Source organism: Schistocerca gregaria, chromosome 2, assembly GCF_023897955.1.
Source record: "Schistocerca gregaria isolate iqSchGreg1 chromosome 2, iqSchGreg1.2, whole genome shotgun sequence".
Lineage (NCBI taxonomy): Eukaryota > Metazoa > Arthropoda > Insecta > Orthoptera > Acrididae > Schistocerca > Schistocerca gregaria.
The window spans coordinates 870,608,834-870,624,807 of NC_064921.1; the positions used below are offsets into that span (position 1 = coordinate 870,608,834).

Here is a 15,974-nt window from a genome sequence, read left to right on the forward strand (position 1 = left end):
AAACACAATATTATCTATGTGATCGTTCCAATTAATGTTATTTGTAATTGTAATCCCTACATATTTAGCTTAAATATGTTAATTATTATAACCCATTTTTTTCAACTAATTTGATGTGTCTCCAGTAAAAAAATCTTTGATTTGCAACTCTACAGTATGAGACAAATAAACAACATTCTGCATTCTGCATTAGGGTTGATGCCGCGTTCCTTGACTTCAGGAAGATATTTGACACTGTCCCACACTGATGTTGAGTGAATAAAATTCGTGCTTACCGAGTATGGGGCAGATTTGTGGCTGGCGTATAGGACCGTTTTTGTTTTCAACGTATGTAAATGATCTGGTAAAATGTCAGAAGCTCCTGAAGATTGTTTGCTGCTGATGCAGTGTCTATAAGAATGTAGCAATGGCAGAAGACAGTATCGATTTGCAGGACGACTTGCAGGAGATTGATCAATGATGCAGGGGTTGGTAGTTGACGATGAACTTGAATAAATAAATGCATAGTACTACTATATTACTGCGGGCAAATTGGTAAAAGCAATGTTTACCGTAAAATACTAAGGAGTAACTGTCCAGAGCGATCTTAAGTGGAATGACCATACAAAACAAATTGTAGGAAAAGTGGGTGACAGACTGACAGGCATAGGAAGAATCTTAAGTAAGTGTGCCTCATTCACGAAGGAAGTGGCTTAGAAGGCCCATGTTCGCCCGATTATTGAGTATTATTCATCAATATGGGACCCATACCAGGTAGGACTGATAGAATAGATAGAGAAGATCCAAGAAAGAGCGGTGGATATCCTCACGGGATCCTTTAGTCGGTGTGAAAGAGTTACAGAAATGTTCAACAAACTCTTGTGGCAGACGCTACAAGAGAGGCGTTGTGCATCATGGAGAGGTTTACTATTGAAATTTCTGGGAATAGTCACACAACATATTACTTCATCCCATATACATCCTACGAAATGATGATGATGAGAAAATTCAGGAAATTAGAGCTAATGCAAAGAGTTACCTACAATTATTCTTCCCATGCGTCATTCGTGAGTGGAACAGGGCAAGCGGAATCAATTAGTGGTACCAGAAGTACCCTCCACCACACACCGTTAGGTGGCCGGCGGAGTATGATGTAGGTGTAGAAATCTGTACCCTGTGACATGCTTCACTACATTCAGTGATGCTTTATCATCAAAAGGTTGTTTCCTGAAAGTTATTGGAATAAAATACTTAAAACAAAGAAAACGTGAGAGTAAATACTACCTGAAACTTTGGCTATGAATGTACTCTGGGAAACCAGTAATGAAACTGCATCTGCAACTACTTCTTTGAGTAGAACAGGCATCACACATAAGCAGACAAAAACATTATTTTACATAAATTTTCTCTCTATTACCTGATGACATATTCTTCTGGGTAATTCATTTGTAGCCAATAAATTGAAAGTGAAAAGTAAGAAAAATGTGTGTAGAAAATAATTGACATTTCCCCGTCTCCCCAACTTATGGTAGCTAGGAATTCTGCACTTGCAACTCATGGCTTTGGTCTTCCTCCTGTTTTCTCTTCTTTATCAAGAGTGTGTTAAGATGAGTCAGTGGTTCACTTCACATTTGACTGATAGGAGGGAAGAGTTTATGTTAGCTCATGCAGCTCTCATGATGAAGTTTCTTATAACTGGGAGCACATTCCACAGGGTTCAATTGTGTGACCTCTCTTGTTCTTGCTATTATGAAAGACCTTCCATCTTACACTGATAAAGCAGAAATAGTGCTCATCACTGATGATGCATCATTCATAATCAAACTTAATAGAACCACAGCAACAGAGAGAATATAGAAAATTCATTGTTCAGAATTCCTGCATATTGATTAGATCTTTGATTGGAAATCACATATCATAGTTCTTGTCAACAGACTAAATTCAGCAACATTTGAGCTGTGTGTACTTGTTGACTTTGGTTATGAAAGCTTTAGAAAATTTGCTTACTTTCTGTTCCTCCTGCTCATCGAAATAATATGGAGTGATGTTACGTGACAATTCCACACAAGTGCGAAGTATTCAATGCACAATATGTGGTCTAAGGATAATGTCTAGTGGAGGCAAATAAGTACAAGAAGTAGGTGGTAGCAAAGCATCACAAAACTTCTATTCTTTCATGAAACTTGTTGTGAAAGATAAGGCACAATTTGATATAAAGCCTAATTTGATATTGAGAGTAGCATCCATAAAATAATACTAATAACAAATATAACTCCACTACCCACATCTTATCTTACTCTTGCACAAAAAGATGCAAACTATGCAGCCATAAAAATTTAAACGCCTCCCTTGTGAGTTAACAATGCTGGTAGATAATGAAGTTTTTAAAATAAACTGATTTCATTTCTATTTAATAACTGCTGCTTCCTACTTCTGAGTAGATAGTATTTATGTGACAGCTCGATTTATCAAATATTTAAATTAAAATTTTTATAATCTAGTTATGTAAAGGATTAGGTTGAAATTTTTTACAGAAAAAAGCCTATGTACTACATAAAGATGAGCTACTACAGGTACAAACCACAGGATATGAAAAATAAAAAGAAACTAATGTCTAGCCAATGGATAACTGTTGTACTTCATCAATAACCATTATAGTCATTTAAACATCAGACAAGCAGTGGTAGATACTGTTCATCCTCTACTTGAGTAGAAAATAGAAAGAGGGCGTTTCATACAACAGCTAGGAAATCCAGACCAATGCCATTCTTACAAACACTACAAAATTTTCAGGCAGTATTATCACATAATGTGATACTTCAGGATCTCATTCATGAGACCGATGTTGGAGGAAGAGATTTCAGTGTTTTTATCTATACCAATAAGGTTAAATTCTTAGCATTTAACTAGAAACCTATATCTTCATAAGGGCAAGAATAATGTTGTGTAATAATAAGTTAAATGGTAAGCTAAGACAGTGAATTGTCAGATACTTTATGTAGCCCTTTTGTCTGCAAAATGTGGAGGTGAGGACCTTCAAAATACATCTTTTTTATCACTTAAGCAGTGCTGTGTATTCCTTGTATGACTGCCTCTATAATGAAGAAAGCCTTTGATAATATAGAGCAGAAAATTATTTTCATTACAGAATGTCATAAAATTATGTGTTTGGTCCATATACTACATGGAAGGGAGTTGTAAGAAAGGTTTAATTCAACAAGACTGCCATGACTTAAAATACATCAGTATGTCTACAGGAATTTCAACAGCAGGTCAACCAATGAGGATGTCTGAAGACAGAAATCTGGTCTAATAAGTGAATGCTAACGTTCCAAAACTGAGCAGAATGTGCATGAAGAGAAGAAGTAGATGAACAGTTGTTATACGTGAGGATGCAGCATTATATACTAAGTAACAGATTTCTTACTATTTTTCTTCATTAACTGTTAGAGCAGGCAGAAACAAGAATAAACCAGTTTAAATATAGGTAATGAACATTTTGCATATGATAGGACCTACAGAATATGATGTATAAATGAATAACATTTGTAGTAATTAAATACATTGTCATGTTGAAATGGTATACTTACTGGAGAAATTTGGACTGAGGTCAATGTATGTAGCTAAAGCACCATTTGGTTCAGCTCCACTCATGGCAAGAGCTGCTGTGAGACAAATAGTGGCCATTATCGAGTTACAGCCAGAGAAGGCCAACCCCAGCATGAAGATGCCTTGCAGAGTATTCACTGGCAACAGAGAAATATAAGGAAGGTAAATACAAAGGAACAGCTCACTGTTTAATAAAAAAAACCTTAGTAAGGTATAATATAAATTACTATTTAACATCAAGTTCAGTCAATGATAGTATACATCTATTGCAAACTTTTACAGATTTTAAATGAGCAAAGTGTGTTTGATTCAGTTTGAAGTTAACTAGGTACGAAGAAATATTTATTCATTCAGAGATAAATAGTGTACAAGTCTTTATTTATGCATTTCATTCATGAACAGAAATTGCTATATCAAGGAATGAGAGGAGATGAGTAATTTTTGAGAACATTTCTTATGGAAAACATCGATTTTTCTTAGTACCTTAAAATAAACTTTAACAGTCTCGATCGGAAGAAACCTTTTTTTTTTGTGGTTACCAGTTTCGGTCAGTTTTTGACCATCTTTCGAGCTCATACTATGACGGTAGGCGGTGGCGGTGAACGCAGCATCCGTTACGAACTCCACGAAAGTCAATTGCAGTTACGCCCATATATTTAAACGATATGACTGTGTCAAACAGAACACAATTAATGCTCTATCCGAACAATACAGGTTTGTTTTTCTTACTTATAAGCGTTAACTTACGTTTTTCTACATTTAGATCTAGCTGCCACTCATCACACCAACTAGAAATTTTGTCTAAGTCATTGTACCCTCCTACAGTCACTCAAATTCGACAAGTTACTGTACAGCACAGCACCAACAGCAAAAAATCGCCAGTTACTGCCCACCTGGTCCGTTAAATTATTTGTGTATGTAGAGGATAATAGCAGTTCTATCATACTTCCCTGGGGCACTCCTGATGATAATCTTGTCTCTGGTGAACACTCGCCGTCTAGCAAACCATACTGTGTTCTATAACTTTAGAGGTCTTCGAACCGTTTACATATATTTCGACCTATTCCATATACTCGTACGTTCCTTAACAGCCTGCAATGGGGCACCGTTTCCAACGCTTTCCAGAAGTCTAGAAATGTGAAATCTACCAATTGTGTTTCATCCGTAGTTCGCAGTGAGAAAAGGGCAAGCTGAATTTCTCAAGAGCGAAGCTTTCTAAAACTAAGCCGTTTCGTGGACATAAGATTTTCGGTCTCAAAAAGTTTATTGGATTCCAACCAACAATGTGCTCAAGGATTCTGCAGCAAATCGATGTAAGGGATACTGGTCTGTAATTTCGCGGACTCTTTCTTTATTCTTTCTCGTATGCAGGAGTCACCGACACCTTTTTTCAGTCGCTTGGGACTTTGCGCTGGGCGAGAGATTCACGATAAATGCAAACTAAGTTAGGGGCTAATGCTGTAGAGTACTCTTTGAAAAACCGAACTGGGATTCCATCCAGTCCTGGTGGCTTACTTATTTTCAACTCATTTAGTTGTTTCTCTTTTCTAGGGATGTTTATCGCTATGTCGTCCATACGGAAGTGAGTTCGATGGTCAAACGATGATATCTTTGTACGATTTTCCTGCGTGAACGATTTCTTAAACGTGAAATTTAAAATTTCTGTTTTCGTTTTGCTATCTTCAGCCGCCACACCAGACCGGTCAACAAGTGACTGGATACTAGCTTTAGGCCCGCTTAGCTATTTTGCATACCAGAATTCTCTCGGGATCTCTGATATATCTTTTGCTAAGTGTGACAGGTAATAGTTGTATGCTTGGGGCATAGATCTTTTCACAGATGCGCGAATCTCTACTAACCTCTCATTATACATCTTTTGCGCGTTCTCTTTTGAACCGAGAATGCAACGGCCTCTGCTTCCCCAGCACCTTACGAAATTCGTTATTAAACCGTGATGGGTCTTTCTTGTGCTTAATCCACTTAGTAGGCATATAACTCTTCAGCCCTTGTTGTATAGTCTGCTTAAACATTCCCTCTACGTGTATCTTAGTGGAACTAAGTGCTGTCGATTTACTGTCTGAGCGAGATGCTAACAACTGCTTATCTGCTCTTTCTGGCATAAACACACCTCCCAGCCCTCCTATCTGATTTTTTAACATTCTTAACTAGTTGCTATAATGACATTATGATCGCTAATGCCCGTTTCTACACTGTAATTGTCGATAAGGTCCAGTCTATTTGTAGCTACAAGGTCTGAGATACTTCCATTGCATGTGGGCTGTCGAACTAGCTGCTCAAGACAATTTTCAGAAAACGTGTTCAAAACTACACCATTGTCTGTCTGTACTCCCTGCAATGAAACCATAGACATTCAAGTCTATACTCGGTCGGTTAAAGCCGCCCCTATCTAGTATTGTATTATCTGGGTATTTGCGTGCTACTGAAGGTTGATTTTCTTATAATGGCTTTAGCATTGTCACAGCAGAATCAAGTGGTCGGTAAAAACATCCAACAATTAACTTGGTATCACCTAGAAGTGTTATACGCGACCAGATAACTTTACTGTCACAGACAACTTGGACCTCAGTAGAGACAATATTTTTTGTCAACTACAATGAACTTTCCCTCTTCTATGGGATCTAATCTGTTTTTCCGACATACTTTCCAAGACTCGCTAAATATCTCAGATCTTTACACTTCGGGTTTCAGCCTACTCTTGGTCTCAAGCATAATTCAAGCGCCAGAATGTCCCTGGAAGGCGGAAAATTCGCTAACTTTGTTACTAATACTTCAGCAATTTACTGATAAAATTTTGACGTTCGAAGTGCCTTTACTCTGAACACGGTCTGCCTTCTCTTGTTGCATATCGACTGGCGAGTGTTATCAGAGTTTCATCAGAGTACCTCAAACTACCGCCCAGCTAGAAAGCCCTCATGTGCACTCCACAGTTATTCTGGTACCTGAGTAGCTGCTTCCTTTATGTAGTGCACCCCTGATCTATCAATGGTAGTTCCACAAATCCCAAACCGATAACGCAAGTCTACACATCTCCAGCCAAGACTGTCACAGACTCGACAAACCCTTTGGCTTAGACCACCCACTCGGCTGTAAACCAAAGGACCCCGGCCAACTTTGGGAACGATGTTGCAAATTGCGAGCTCTCCTTGACCCCGCCAGCAGACTTCACCATTCCGCCAGCCAACTGTATGAACTGAGGATCACCTCAGGACCTATGTGACAGGTGTCGTTGGTGCCGACGTGAACCACAACTTGCAGACAACTGCACCCAGCACGCTCGATAGCAGCAGGCAAGGACACCTCATCATCTCGGAGAGGCCGCCCGACAGATATACCGAATGCACATTGGCTTTGTTTCCAGTTGAGAACGCTATCTACCTCAGTAATTCCACAAAGTGCATAACGTTGGAGCTCCCGATAACTAGTGAACCCCTCTCTCCGTGTGCTTCTCGGACCCCGCTGAAGGAGGGGCCACATTTCCACTCACAGGGTGAATGGGCGAGGACAGGCTGCCAGTCTCTACTTGGCCCTCCGCCTCGAGCGAAGCAAAGGTTTTATCATCTGCCAATTGACTCTGCTGTGCCGACAGATCCACCATGTTGAGTACACTAGGAGATCCCTCGGCGACACAAACCGTGGGCAAAACAAGGGGAGTCCAATGCGACGTGCCAGGTTCTCCGCCACTGGTAGACCCTGAGGCAGCTGCTAAAGGTGACTGACCATAGCCAAAAGCGCATTCAGCTGTTCGCGAACTGTGGCCAGCTCCTCTTGTGCCTGCACACAGCGTACACGCATCCTATCCATCCTAGTAAGACTAACTAAAGAAGTAAACTATAAAAGCAAACAGATTCCTAGACATACAACTTGCTGTCCTCCTGATGTGTCACCAATGAACGTTGATGGTTGAACGAGATGGCTATTCAGAAGAAATGAAACCTGCGCTATAGGCTGCCTGAATTTACAATCACAAAATACGAGCTTACTCCTCAAACAGAAGAACACCCATGAAATTTAAGAAATATAATACGAGGAAAATACAGGAAAAGATAAACGCTTAACTTGCCGCGCCGCAGGCGTATATTATCCTAGAATTGGAGCCTCATTGACTGCCCTGCAAAAGTAACAGACGCTCGTCTTCAAAACAAAACATATGAGCAGCTTCCTTGCTACAAACTTAATGATTTTACATTTACAAAAACGTGGGACAGAAACTCTCAAACAAAAAACTTGCGCAATAATTAAGAAATATACTCGAGGAAAACGCAGGAAAAAATAAACACTTAACTTGCGGCTCTGTAGATGTGTTTCAGACGAGAGCTGAGACCTGAGTGACTGGCTTACTAAACGAACGGACGCTTGTCTTCAAAACAAAACAAATGATCAATTACTGCGCTACAGACTGAATGAATTCGCACTTTCAAAAACGCGAGATTAAACGCCTTAAACAGAAAAACACGCGCGAAATTTTAGAAATATACTAGGAATCAGAAAGGAAAAGACTAATCAAGTTCTGCAATAAATTTCAGCAAGCAATAGCGAATACTGTGTTCAAGAACCGCAGAAGGAGGAGGTATACTTGAAAAAGGCCGGGATGTATGGGAAGATTTCAGTTAGATTACATCACGGTCCACAACTTGACTAGAATAAGGGATCGGTTGGTAGGACATGTTCTGAGGCATCAAGGGATCACCAATTTAGTATTGGAGGGCAGCGTAGAGGGTAAAAATCGTAGAGGGAGGCCAAGAAATGAATACACTAAGGAGATTCAGAAGGATGTAGGTTGCAGTAGATACTGGGAGATGAAGAAGCTTGCACAGGATAGAGTAGCATGGAGAGCTGCATCAAACCAGTCTCAGGACTGAAGACCACAACGACAACATCATGGTCAGGCAGAAATTCCGAAGTCAGATACTGGACAGGAGCATATAAAAGCTCATATCACAATTTAGTAGTGATGAAAGTGTGATGAAAGTAGGCTGAACTTTAAGAGACTAGTCAGAAAGCATCAGTGCACAAAGAAGTGGTATACAGAGGTATTAAGGAATGAAGAAGGTAACCGAAAAGAAACCATGGGTAGCAGAAGGAATACTTCAGTTTATCGACGAAAGATGGAAGTACAAGAAAAGAAAATGTTCGGTGAAATCCTGAAATACAGGAAAACGAGTTACTTAGGAATGAAATAAATAGGAAATGCAGGGAAGCAAAGGCGAAATGGCTGCAAGAAAAATGTGAAGAAAACGAAAAAGAAATGACTGTTAGAACTGACTCAGCATACAGAAAAGTCAAAACAGCTTTTAGTGGAATTAAAAGCAATAGCTGCAACATTAAGAGCGTAATGAGGATTGTTTTGTCAAATGCAGACGAAAGAGCGGATGAGTAGAAAGAGTACAATGAAGGCGTCTATGAAGGGGAGGACTTGTCTAATGACGTGATTGAAAAAGAAACAGGAGTCAACAGGAAAGAGATAGGGGATCCAGTATTCGAATCAGAATTTAAAAGATCTCTGGAAGACATAAAGACAGAACGGATATATCACATTCTACCAGGATTTCTAAAATCGTTGGAGGAAGTGGCAACAAAACGACTATTCACGTTGGTGTGTAGAATGCACGAGTCTGGTGATATACCATCTGACTTTCGGAAAAACATCACCCATAAAATTCCGAAAACTGCATGAGCTGATAAGTGCAAGAATTATCGTACAATTACCTTAACAGCTGATGCATCTAGCTGCTGACAAGAATAATATACAGAAGAGTGGAAAAAAATTGAGTGTGTGTTAGATGACAATCAATTTGAGTTTAACAACGTGAAAGGCACCAGAGAGGCAATTGTGACGTTGCGGTTGACAATGGAAGCAAGACTGAAGAAAATTCAAAACACATTCATAGAATTTGTCGATCTGGAAAAAGCATTCGACAATGTAAAATATTTTAAGATGTTCGAAATACTGAGAAAAATGAGGGCAGGCTATAGCGAAAGACGGGTAATAAACAATACATACAAGAACCAGGAGGGAACAATAAGAGTGGAAGACCAAGTACGAAGTAGTCGGATTAAAAGCGGGACTGTTCAATCTGAACATCAAAGAACCAATGAGGGAAATAAAAGAAAGATTCAAGAGTGGAATTAAAATTGAAGGTAAAAGGATACCAGTGATAAGATAGGCTGATGACGCTGCTATCCTCAGTGAAAGTGAAGATGAATTACAGGATTTGCTGAATAGTACGAATAATTAAGAGTAGAGAAAATGGACTGAGAGTAAATCGAACAAAGACCATACTAACGAGAAGTAACAGAAATGAGAACAGACAGAAACTTAACTTTTTCCGTCAATATATTTAGAGTAGCATGGAATGTTTGTCGAAAATTCATACTGGACGCCACTGGAGGGGAAGTGTTCACTGCTGTCAACAAAACTACCGTGTCTGTCGAGGTCGAAACTGAATCATTGTAGTTTTCTAGACACGAGTAGGAGGTCTAGGTGAACTAAAGATAATTATACGATACGTTTACGGCCATCCGATTCGGCCATAACAGTTGTAGAATCGTTTAAAGAAAGTCTACGCTCAGGAGCGAGGAAATACCTAAACCATTCAATATTTGTTAGAGACGATTTTAATCTACCGAATACAGGCTGGAACGTCTATGCATTCATTGCAGCTGATACGAATATACAGTTTTGCGAAGTACTTTTGAACACGTTTTACGAAAACTGTCTTGAGCAGCTAGTTTGATGGCCCCCAAGCAATGGGGATATTTTAGACGTTGTAGCTACAGACAGGCCTGACTTCATTGACGGCGTCAGTATAAAACAGGGATTAATGGCCGTGATGACATCATAGCAACGATTGTTACTGAAGTTGATAAATCATTCAAGAAGGCTAGTTTTAGTATGATGGACGTAGAGGAATAATGGGCAACGTTTATATGGATTGCTCTGGAGAAGTACTGTATGTGCCGAACAAGTGGAATAAGGATGTAATTATACCTACCATGGTTTAACAACGAAATTCGGAAAGTGCAGAGGAAGCGAAGGCTATTGCAGACTTGGTTCAAAAGAGAACTTGCAGATGACGACAAGCAAAAGTTAGTAGAGATTCGTGGTTCTGTAAAAAGATCCTTACTTAAAGCATACAACTACCATCGTCATATATTAGCAAAAGGTCTTGCCGAAAACCGAAGGTAATTCTAGTCCTACGTAAAATCACTAAGCAAATCTAAGGCTTCTATCCAGTCACTCGTTCACCAGGCTGGGAAGGCGCTAGACGAAAGCAAAAGGAAAGCTGAAGTTTTAAATTTCGCGTTTAAGAAATCGTTCATGCAGGAGAATCGTTGAAAGCTACCATTGTTCGACCATCGCAGCAACTCCTGTAGAGACGATATAGCAACTGGCATTCATGTCATAGGGTTGAAAACAAATAAGTCACCAGATCCGGATGGAATCCCAATTCGGTTTTTCAAATGTTGCTCCACAGTATTGGCCCCTTACCTAGCTTGCACTTATTTCGAAGTCCCAAGTGTCTGGAAAAAGCGCCGTTTACTCCTGTGTACAGGGTGTTACAAAAAGGTACGGCCAAACTTTCAGGAAACATTCCTCACACACAAATAAAGAAATGATGTTATGTGGACATGTGTCCGGAAACGCTTACTTTCCATGTTTCCTTTTTGTAACACCCTGTATAAGAAGGAGAAAAGAATGGACCCGCAAAATTACAGACCAATGTCCTAACATCTTTCTTCTGCAGAATCCTTGAATGCATTGTCGGTACGAATATTACAAATTTTCTTGAGACGAGAATGTTATGTCAAAGTATCAGCATAGTTTTAGAAATCATCGCTCATGCGAAGCTCAGCTTGCCCTTTTCTTACATGATATACTGCGAACTATGGATGAAGGGCAACACAGATTCCATATTTCTACATTTCTGGAAAGCTTTTGACACGCTGTCCCATTGCAGGCTGTTGTAGAAGGTGCGAACGCAGGGAATAGGTTCACATATATGTGAGTGGTTCTATGACTTCTTACGTTTTATAGCCCAGCATGTTGTCTTTGACGGCGAGTGTTCGTCAGAGACAAAGATATTGTCAGGAGTGCCCCAGGGACATGTGATGGACTGCTATTACCTTCTATATACATAACTGGTCTGGCGGACATGTGAGCAGCAATCCGCAGCTGTTTGCTGACGATGCTGTGGTGTATGGGCAGGTATCGTAGTTCAGTGACGGTAGCAGGATACAAAATGACTTGGACAAAATTTCTAGTTGGTACGATGAATGGCAGATAGCTCTGAATGTAAACAAAAGAAAGTATGTTAATGCACATGAGCTGGAAAAACAAACAAATGATGTTCGAATACAGCGCTAATAGTGTGCTGCTTGACACAGTCATGTCCATTACATATCTAAGAGTAAGTGTGAAATAGAATGAGCATATGGGGATCGAAGTGGGGAAGGAGCATGGTCGACTTCAGTTTATTGAGAGAATTTCAGGAAAGTTCATCTCTAAAGGAGACTGCATATAGAACACTAGTGTACCCATTCTTGAATACTGCTCAAGTGTTTGGGATCCGCACTAGGTCAGATTAAAGAAGGCCATCAAAGCAATTCAGAGGTGGCTGCTAGATTTGTAGCCCATAGGTTCAAACAACATGCAAGCGCTAAGGACATGCTTGAGGAGCTCAGATGGGAATCTTTGAAGGGAAGGCGACTTTCTTTTCGAGACACACTGTTGAGGTAATTTAAAGAATTGGCATTTGAAACTGACTGCAGGTCGTTTCTCCTACTGACAGTGTACATTTCGTGTGAGGACCACGAAAATACGAAAAGTTAGGGTTTCTACGGAGGCATAGAGACTGTAGTTTTTCCCACGCTCTGTTTGCGAGTGACTAGTAGTGGTACAGTGTATTCTGCACCACGCACTGTATGGTGGCTTGTGGATTATGTTTGAATATATATACGCAGACTGCACAATTCAGGAGCTCAAGATACTACCTACACTACCTCACAGCGCTCCAGTTTTCATCCATAAGGCACCCGCAGATTGCAACCATGTCGTGCTTCACTATGCTATGATTTGGCCCGTCCTACAGCCGCCCTTATAAAGGGCCACGCAAGGTTTAAAAAGTGGTACACTTTAGTTCGAAATACTGCTGATCAGAGGACACAGCACGGTACCTATCAACTGACTAAAACCCACGTTCACATTTGAAAACGACCCATCCAATAGCGACACATCAACCGCCACCACCCAACACAGCAACTCAATTGGACACACCAGAGCCTCGATGACTTCACAGTACAACTCGACGTCAAAGACTTACGACGCAACAGCCTTGACGTCAAACGGCTCAAGTTCCAGGTCGTCGAAAGTCAACATCTCGAACATGACGTTGAGAACGAGTTTATTAGCTGGTATTCCATGCGTTAATGTGAACTGCCCAGTGATGTGTACATGGCAGCCTTTATATTGCTACTGTACCCCTAAGGTTTCCTCGCAATCACTGCCGCCAGAGCATCACACTCCTCCGCCTCTGCAATTGAGGATCACGGGAATAACTCCCCTCAAGCTGATCCCATGGGAACGCCCTCGACAATCAACATTCCACAACAGTCCCGCTATGGCTGGACTCGACATCCACCAGAATACTGCGAGATTACCTACAATATTATCTCATGCCAGACCACCACAACTCCGACACATCTAGCTTGTACGCTGACCTCCTCAGTGTCCACTACATATTGCTCACTGCCACGTTGCATGGATACCACCCTATCACACCATCATCGGTCCACAACTATGACCTTCCCACCTTTGGGGAGAGGGGGCCCTGTGGGGACACTACGTCATGAAACCCTGCTGACAATCGAACTTGTTCCACAACAGTATGTCTTTGGTGCTGATTGCGTGTACTTAGAAAGTTTTATGACTTTGACTTGCACAGATGTGCCTTGTTATTATGTACCACTCGAGCAATAAAGTAATATTATTCCATACTGTATCGCGTTGTCTATTGTTGCACCAAACCTCACCTTATGGATTTACAGATTTTTCTATGATTTTCCCAAACCATTCTACACGTGTCAAAAAAAGTTTTGCATCGCCTCGGTTACGAGAGTTCTGAAACCTGTACATAAAATTGGAATATAGATCAACATAAAGATCATTTCCGCCCTTTTTATTGTTCATGAAAACTACACATTGCATGATGTATCACCATACAGCGAGATCTTCAGAGGTGGTGGTCCAGATTGCTGTACATACTGGTACCTCTAATACCAACTAGCATGTGCTCTTGCATTGATGCATGTCTGTATTCGTAGTGGCATACTATCCATAAGTTCATCAAGGCACTGTTAGTCCAGATTGTCCCACTCCTAGACGGCCATTCGATGTAGATTCTTCAGAGTGGTTGGTGGGTCACGTCGTCCGTAAACAGCCCTTTTCAATCTCTCCTAGGCATGTTCGATAAGGTTCATGTGTGGAGAAAATGCTGGCCACTCTAGTCGAGCGATGTCTTTATCCTGAAGGAAGTCATTCACAAGATGTGCACGATGGGGACGCGAATTGTCGTCCATGAAGACGAATGCCTCGCCAATATACTGCCGATATGGTTGCACTATCGGTCGGAGGATGACATTCACGTATCTTACAGTCGTTACGGCGCCTTCCATGACCGCCAGCGGCGTACGTCAGCCCCACATAAATCCACCCCAAAACAGCAGGGAACCTCCACCTTGCTACACTCGCTGGACACTGTGCCTAAGGCGTTCAGCCTGACCATGTTGCCTCCAAACACGTCTCCGACGGTTGTCTGGTTGAAGGCATATGCGACACTCATCGGTGAAGAGAACGTGATGCCAACCCTGAGCGGTCCATTCGACATGTTGTTGGGCCCATCTATACCGCGCAGCATGGTGTCGTGGTTGCAAAGATGGACCTCGCCATGGACGTCGGGAGTGAAGTTGCGCGTCATGCAGCCTATTGCGCACAGTTTGAGTCGTAACACGACGTCCTGTGGCTACATGAAAAGCATTATTCAACATGGTGGCGTTTGCTGTCAGGGTTCCTCCGAACCATAATCGGCAGGTAGCGGTCATCCACTGTAGTAGAAGCCCTTGAGCGGCCTGAGCGAGGCATGTTATCGACGGTTCCTGTCTCTCTGTATCTCCTCCATATCCGAACAAAATCGCTTTGTTTCACTCTGAGAAGCCTGGACACTAACCTTGTTGAGAGCCCTTCCTGGCACAAAGTAACAATGCGGACGCGATCTAACCGCGGTATTGACCGTCTAGGTATGGTTGAACTACAGACAACCAGAGCTGTGTACCGTCTTCCTGATGTAATGACGGGATCTGATCGGTTGTCGGACCCTCCTGGAAGGGTCGTGCATTGTTGTTTACATCTTGGGGCAGGTTTAGTGACATCTCTGAATAGTCAAAGGTACTATGTCTGTGATAAAATATCCACAGTCAACGCTTGTCTTCAGGAGTTCTGGGAACCGGGGTGATGCAAAACTTTTTTGATGTGTGTTTATGAATTTTATAATAGTTCTTTCTAATAAGACTACTGTTTATTAAGATTTGTTAAATGAAGTGTCAGCAGAATAAAGACACTCCACATCCTTGAAAGTTCTACTTTGTGATGGTAAAACAGGACATAATTAATTAAGTAATTAATTAGCATACAATAAATGTTTAAGCATTTTCCTCATCTGCACCATTAGTTTTCTACATCAGCAACAATAGAAGTTTAAAATAATGCAATACTTGATATTTCATGGAAACAATGTAAAGGAGTAGATTTACTTACTTATAAAACCTGCCACCCTTCGAACTCCAGTAACTGTTAGTTTTCCACTTGATAGCAAGTAGTCACACAAATGACCAACCGAGATGGCCAAAATCATTCGACAAACATGAGGAAGACCAGAGAAAAAGCCAACCTAAAGAAACAATAAACATGCACTTACATAACACCAGTAAATATGTTAAGTTTGTAAAAAAATTATGATGTAAGCAAAGTAACCAATTTCCTAAAATGAGTGGCTTAATTTACAACACAAACCAAAGAATCACATGAATATGGGATAAATGAAAGAGCTGCTAATGTCTTCTATGTATGCTGAAAATAAAACATTCAACACTAAATGAACTTGCAGGAGGTAGTATGGACAAATACTGAGTAGAATAAAATATCTTCAGTGCTTAAAAGTATTGCACTGGCAAGTAATCAAATGCATAACACTGAGGAACCTTTGAAATATGAGAATGAGGACAGTCAAATAATTTCCGAAGTTTCTAAATCACAAATGATGTTTCAGTGTAAAGTTCAGGTTCTTGCACAAGTTATTTTGAAGACATCTTAG

At 40.8% G+C, this 15,974-nt stretch overlaps 1 protein-coding gene across 1 annotated transcript in view; it reads right to left on the reverse strand.

Annotated features, from left to right (window-relative positions):
* LOC126336590 (sialin-like) overlaps positions 1–15,974 on the reverse strand; it is a 141,875-nt gene that overhangs the window by 12,323 nt on the left and 113,578 nt on the right. The window contains exons 7-8 of the mRNA XM_050000451.1: positions 15,419–15,551; positions 3,570–3,725 (exon numbers count right to left, since the gene is read on the reverse strand). Coding sequence (XP_049856408.1) covers positions 3,570–3,725; positions 15,419–15,551 — 289 coding nt within the window. The remainder of the gene's footprint in view (positions 1–3,569; positions 3,726–15,418; positions 15,552–15,974) is intronic.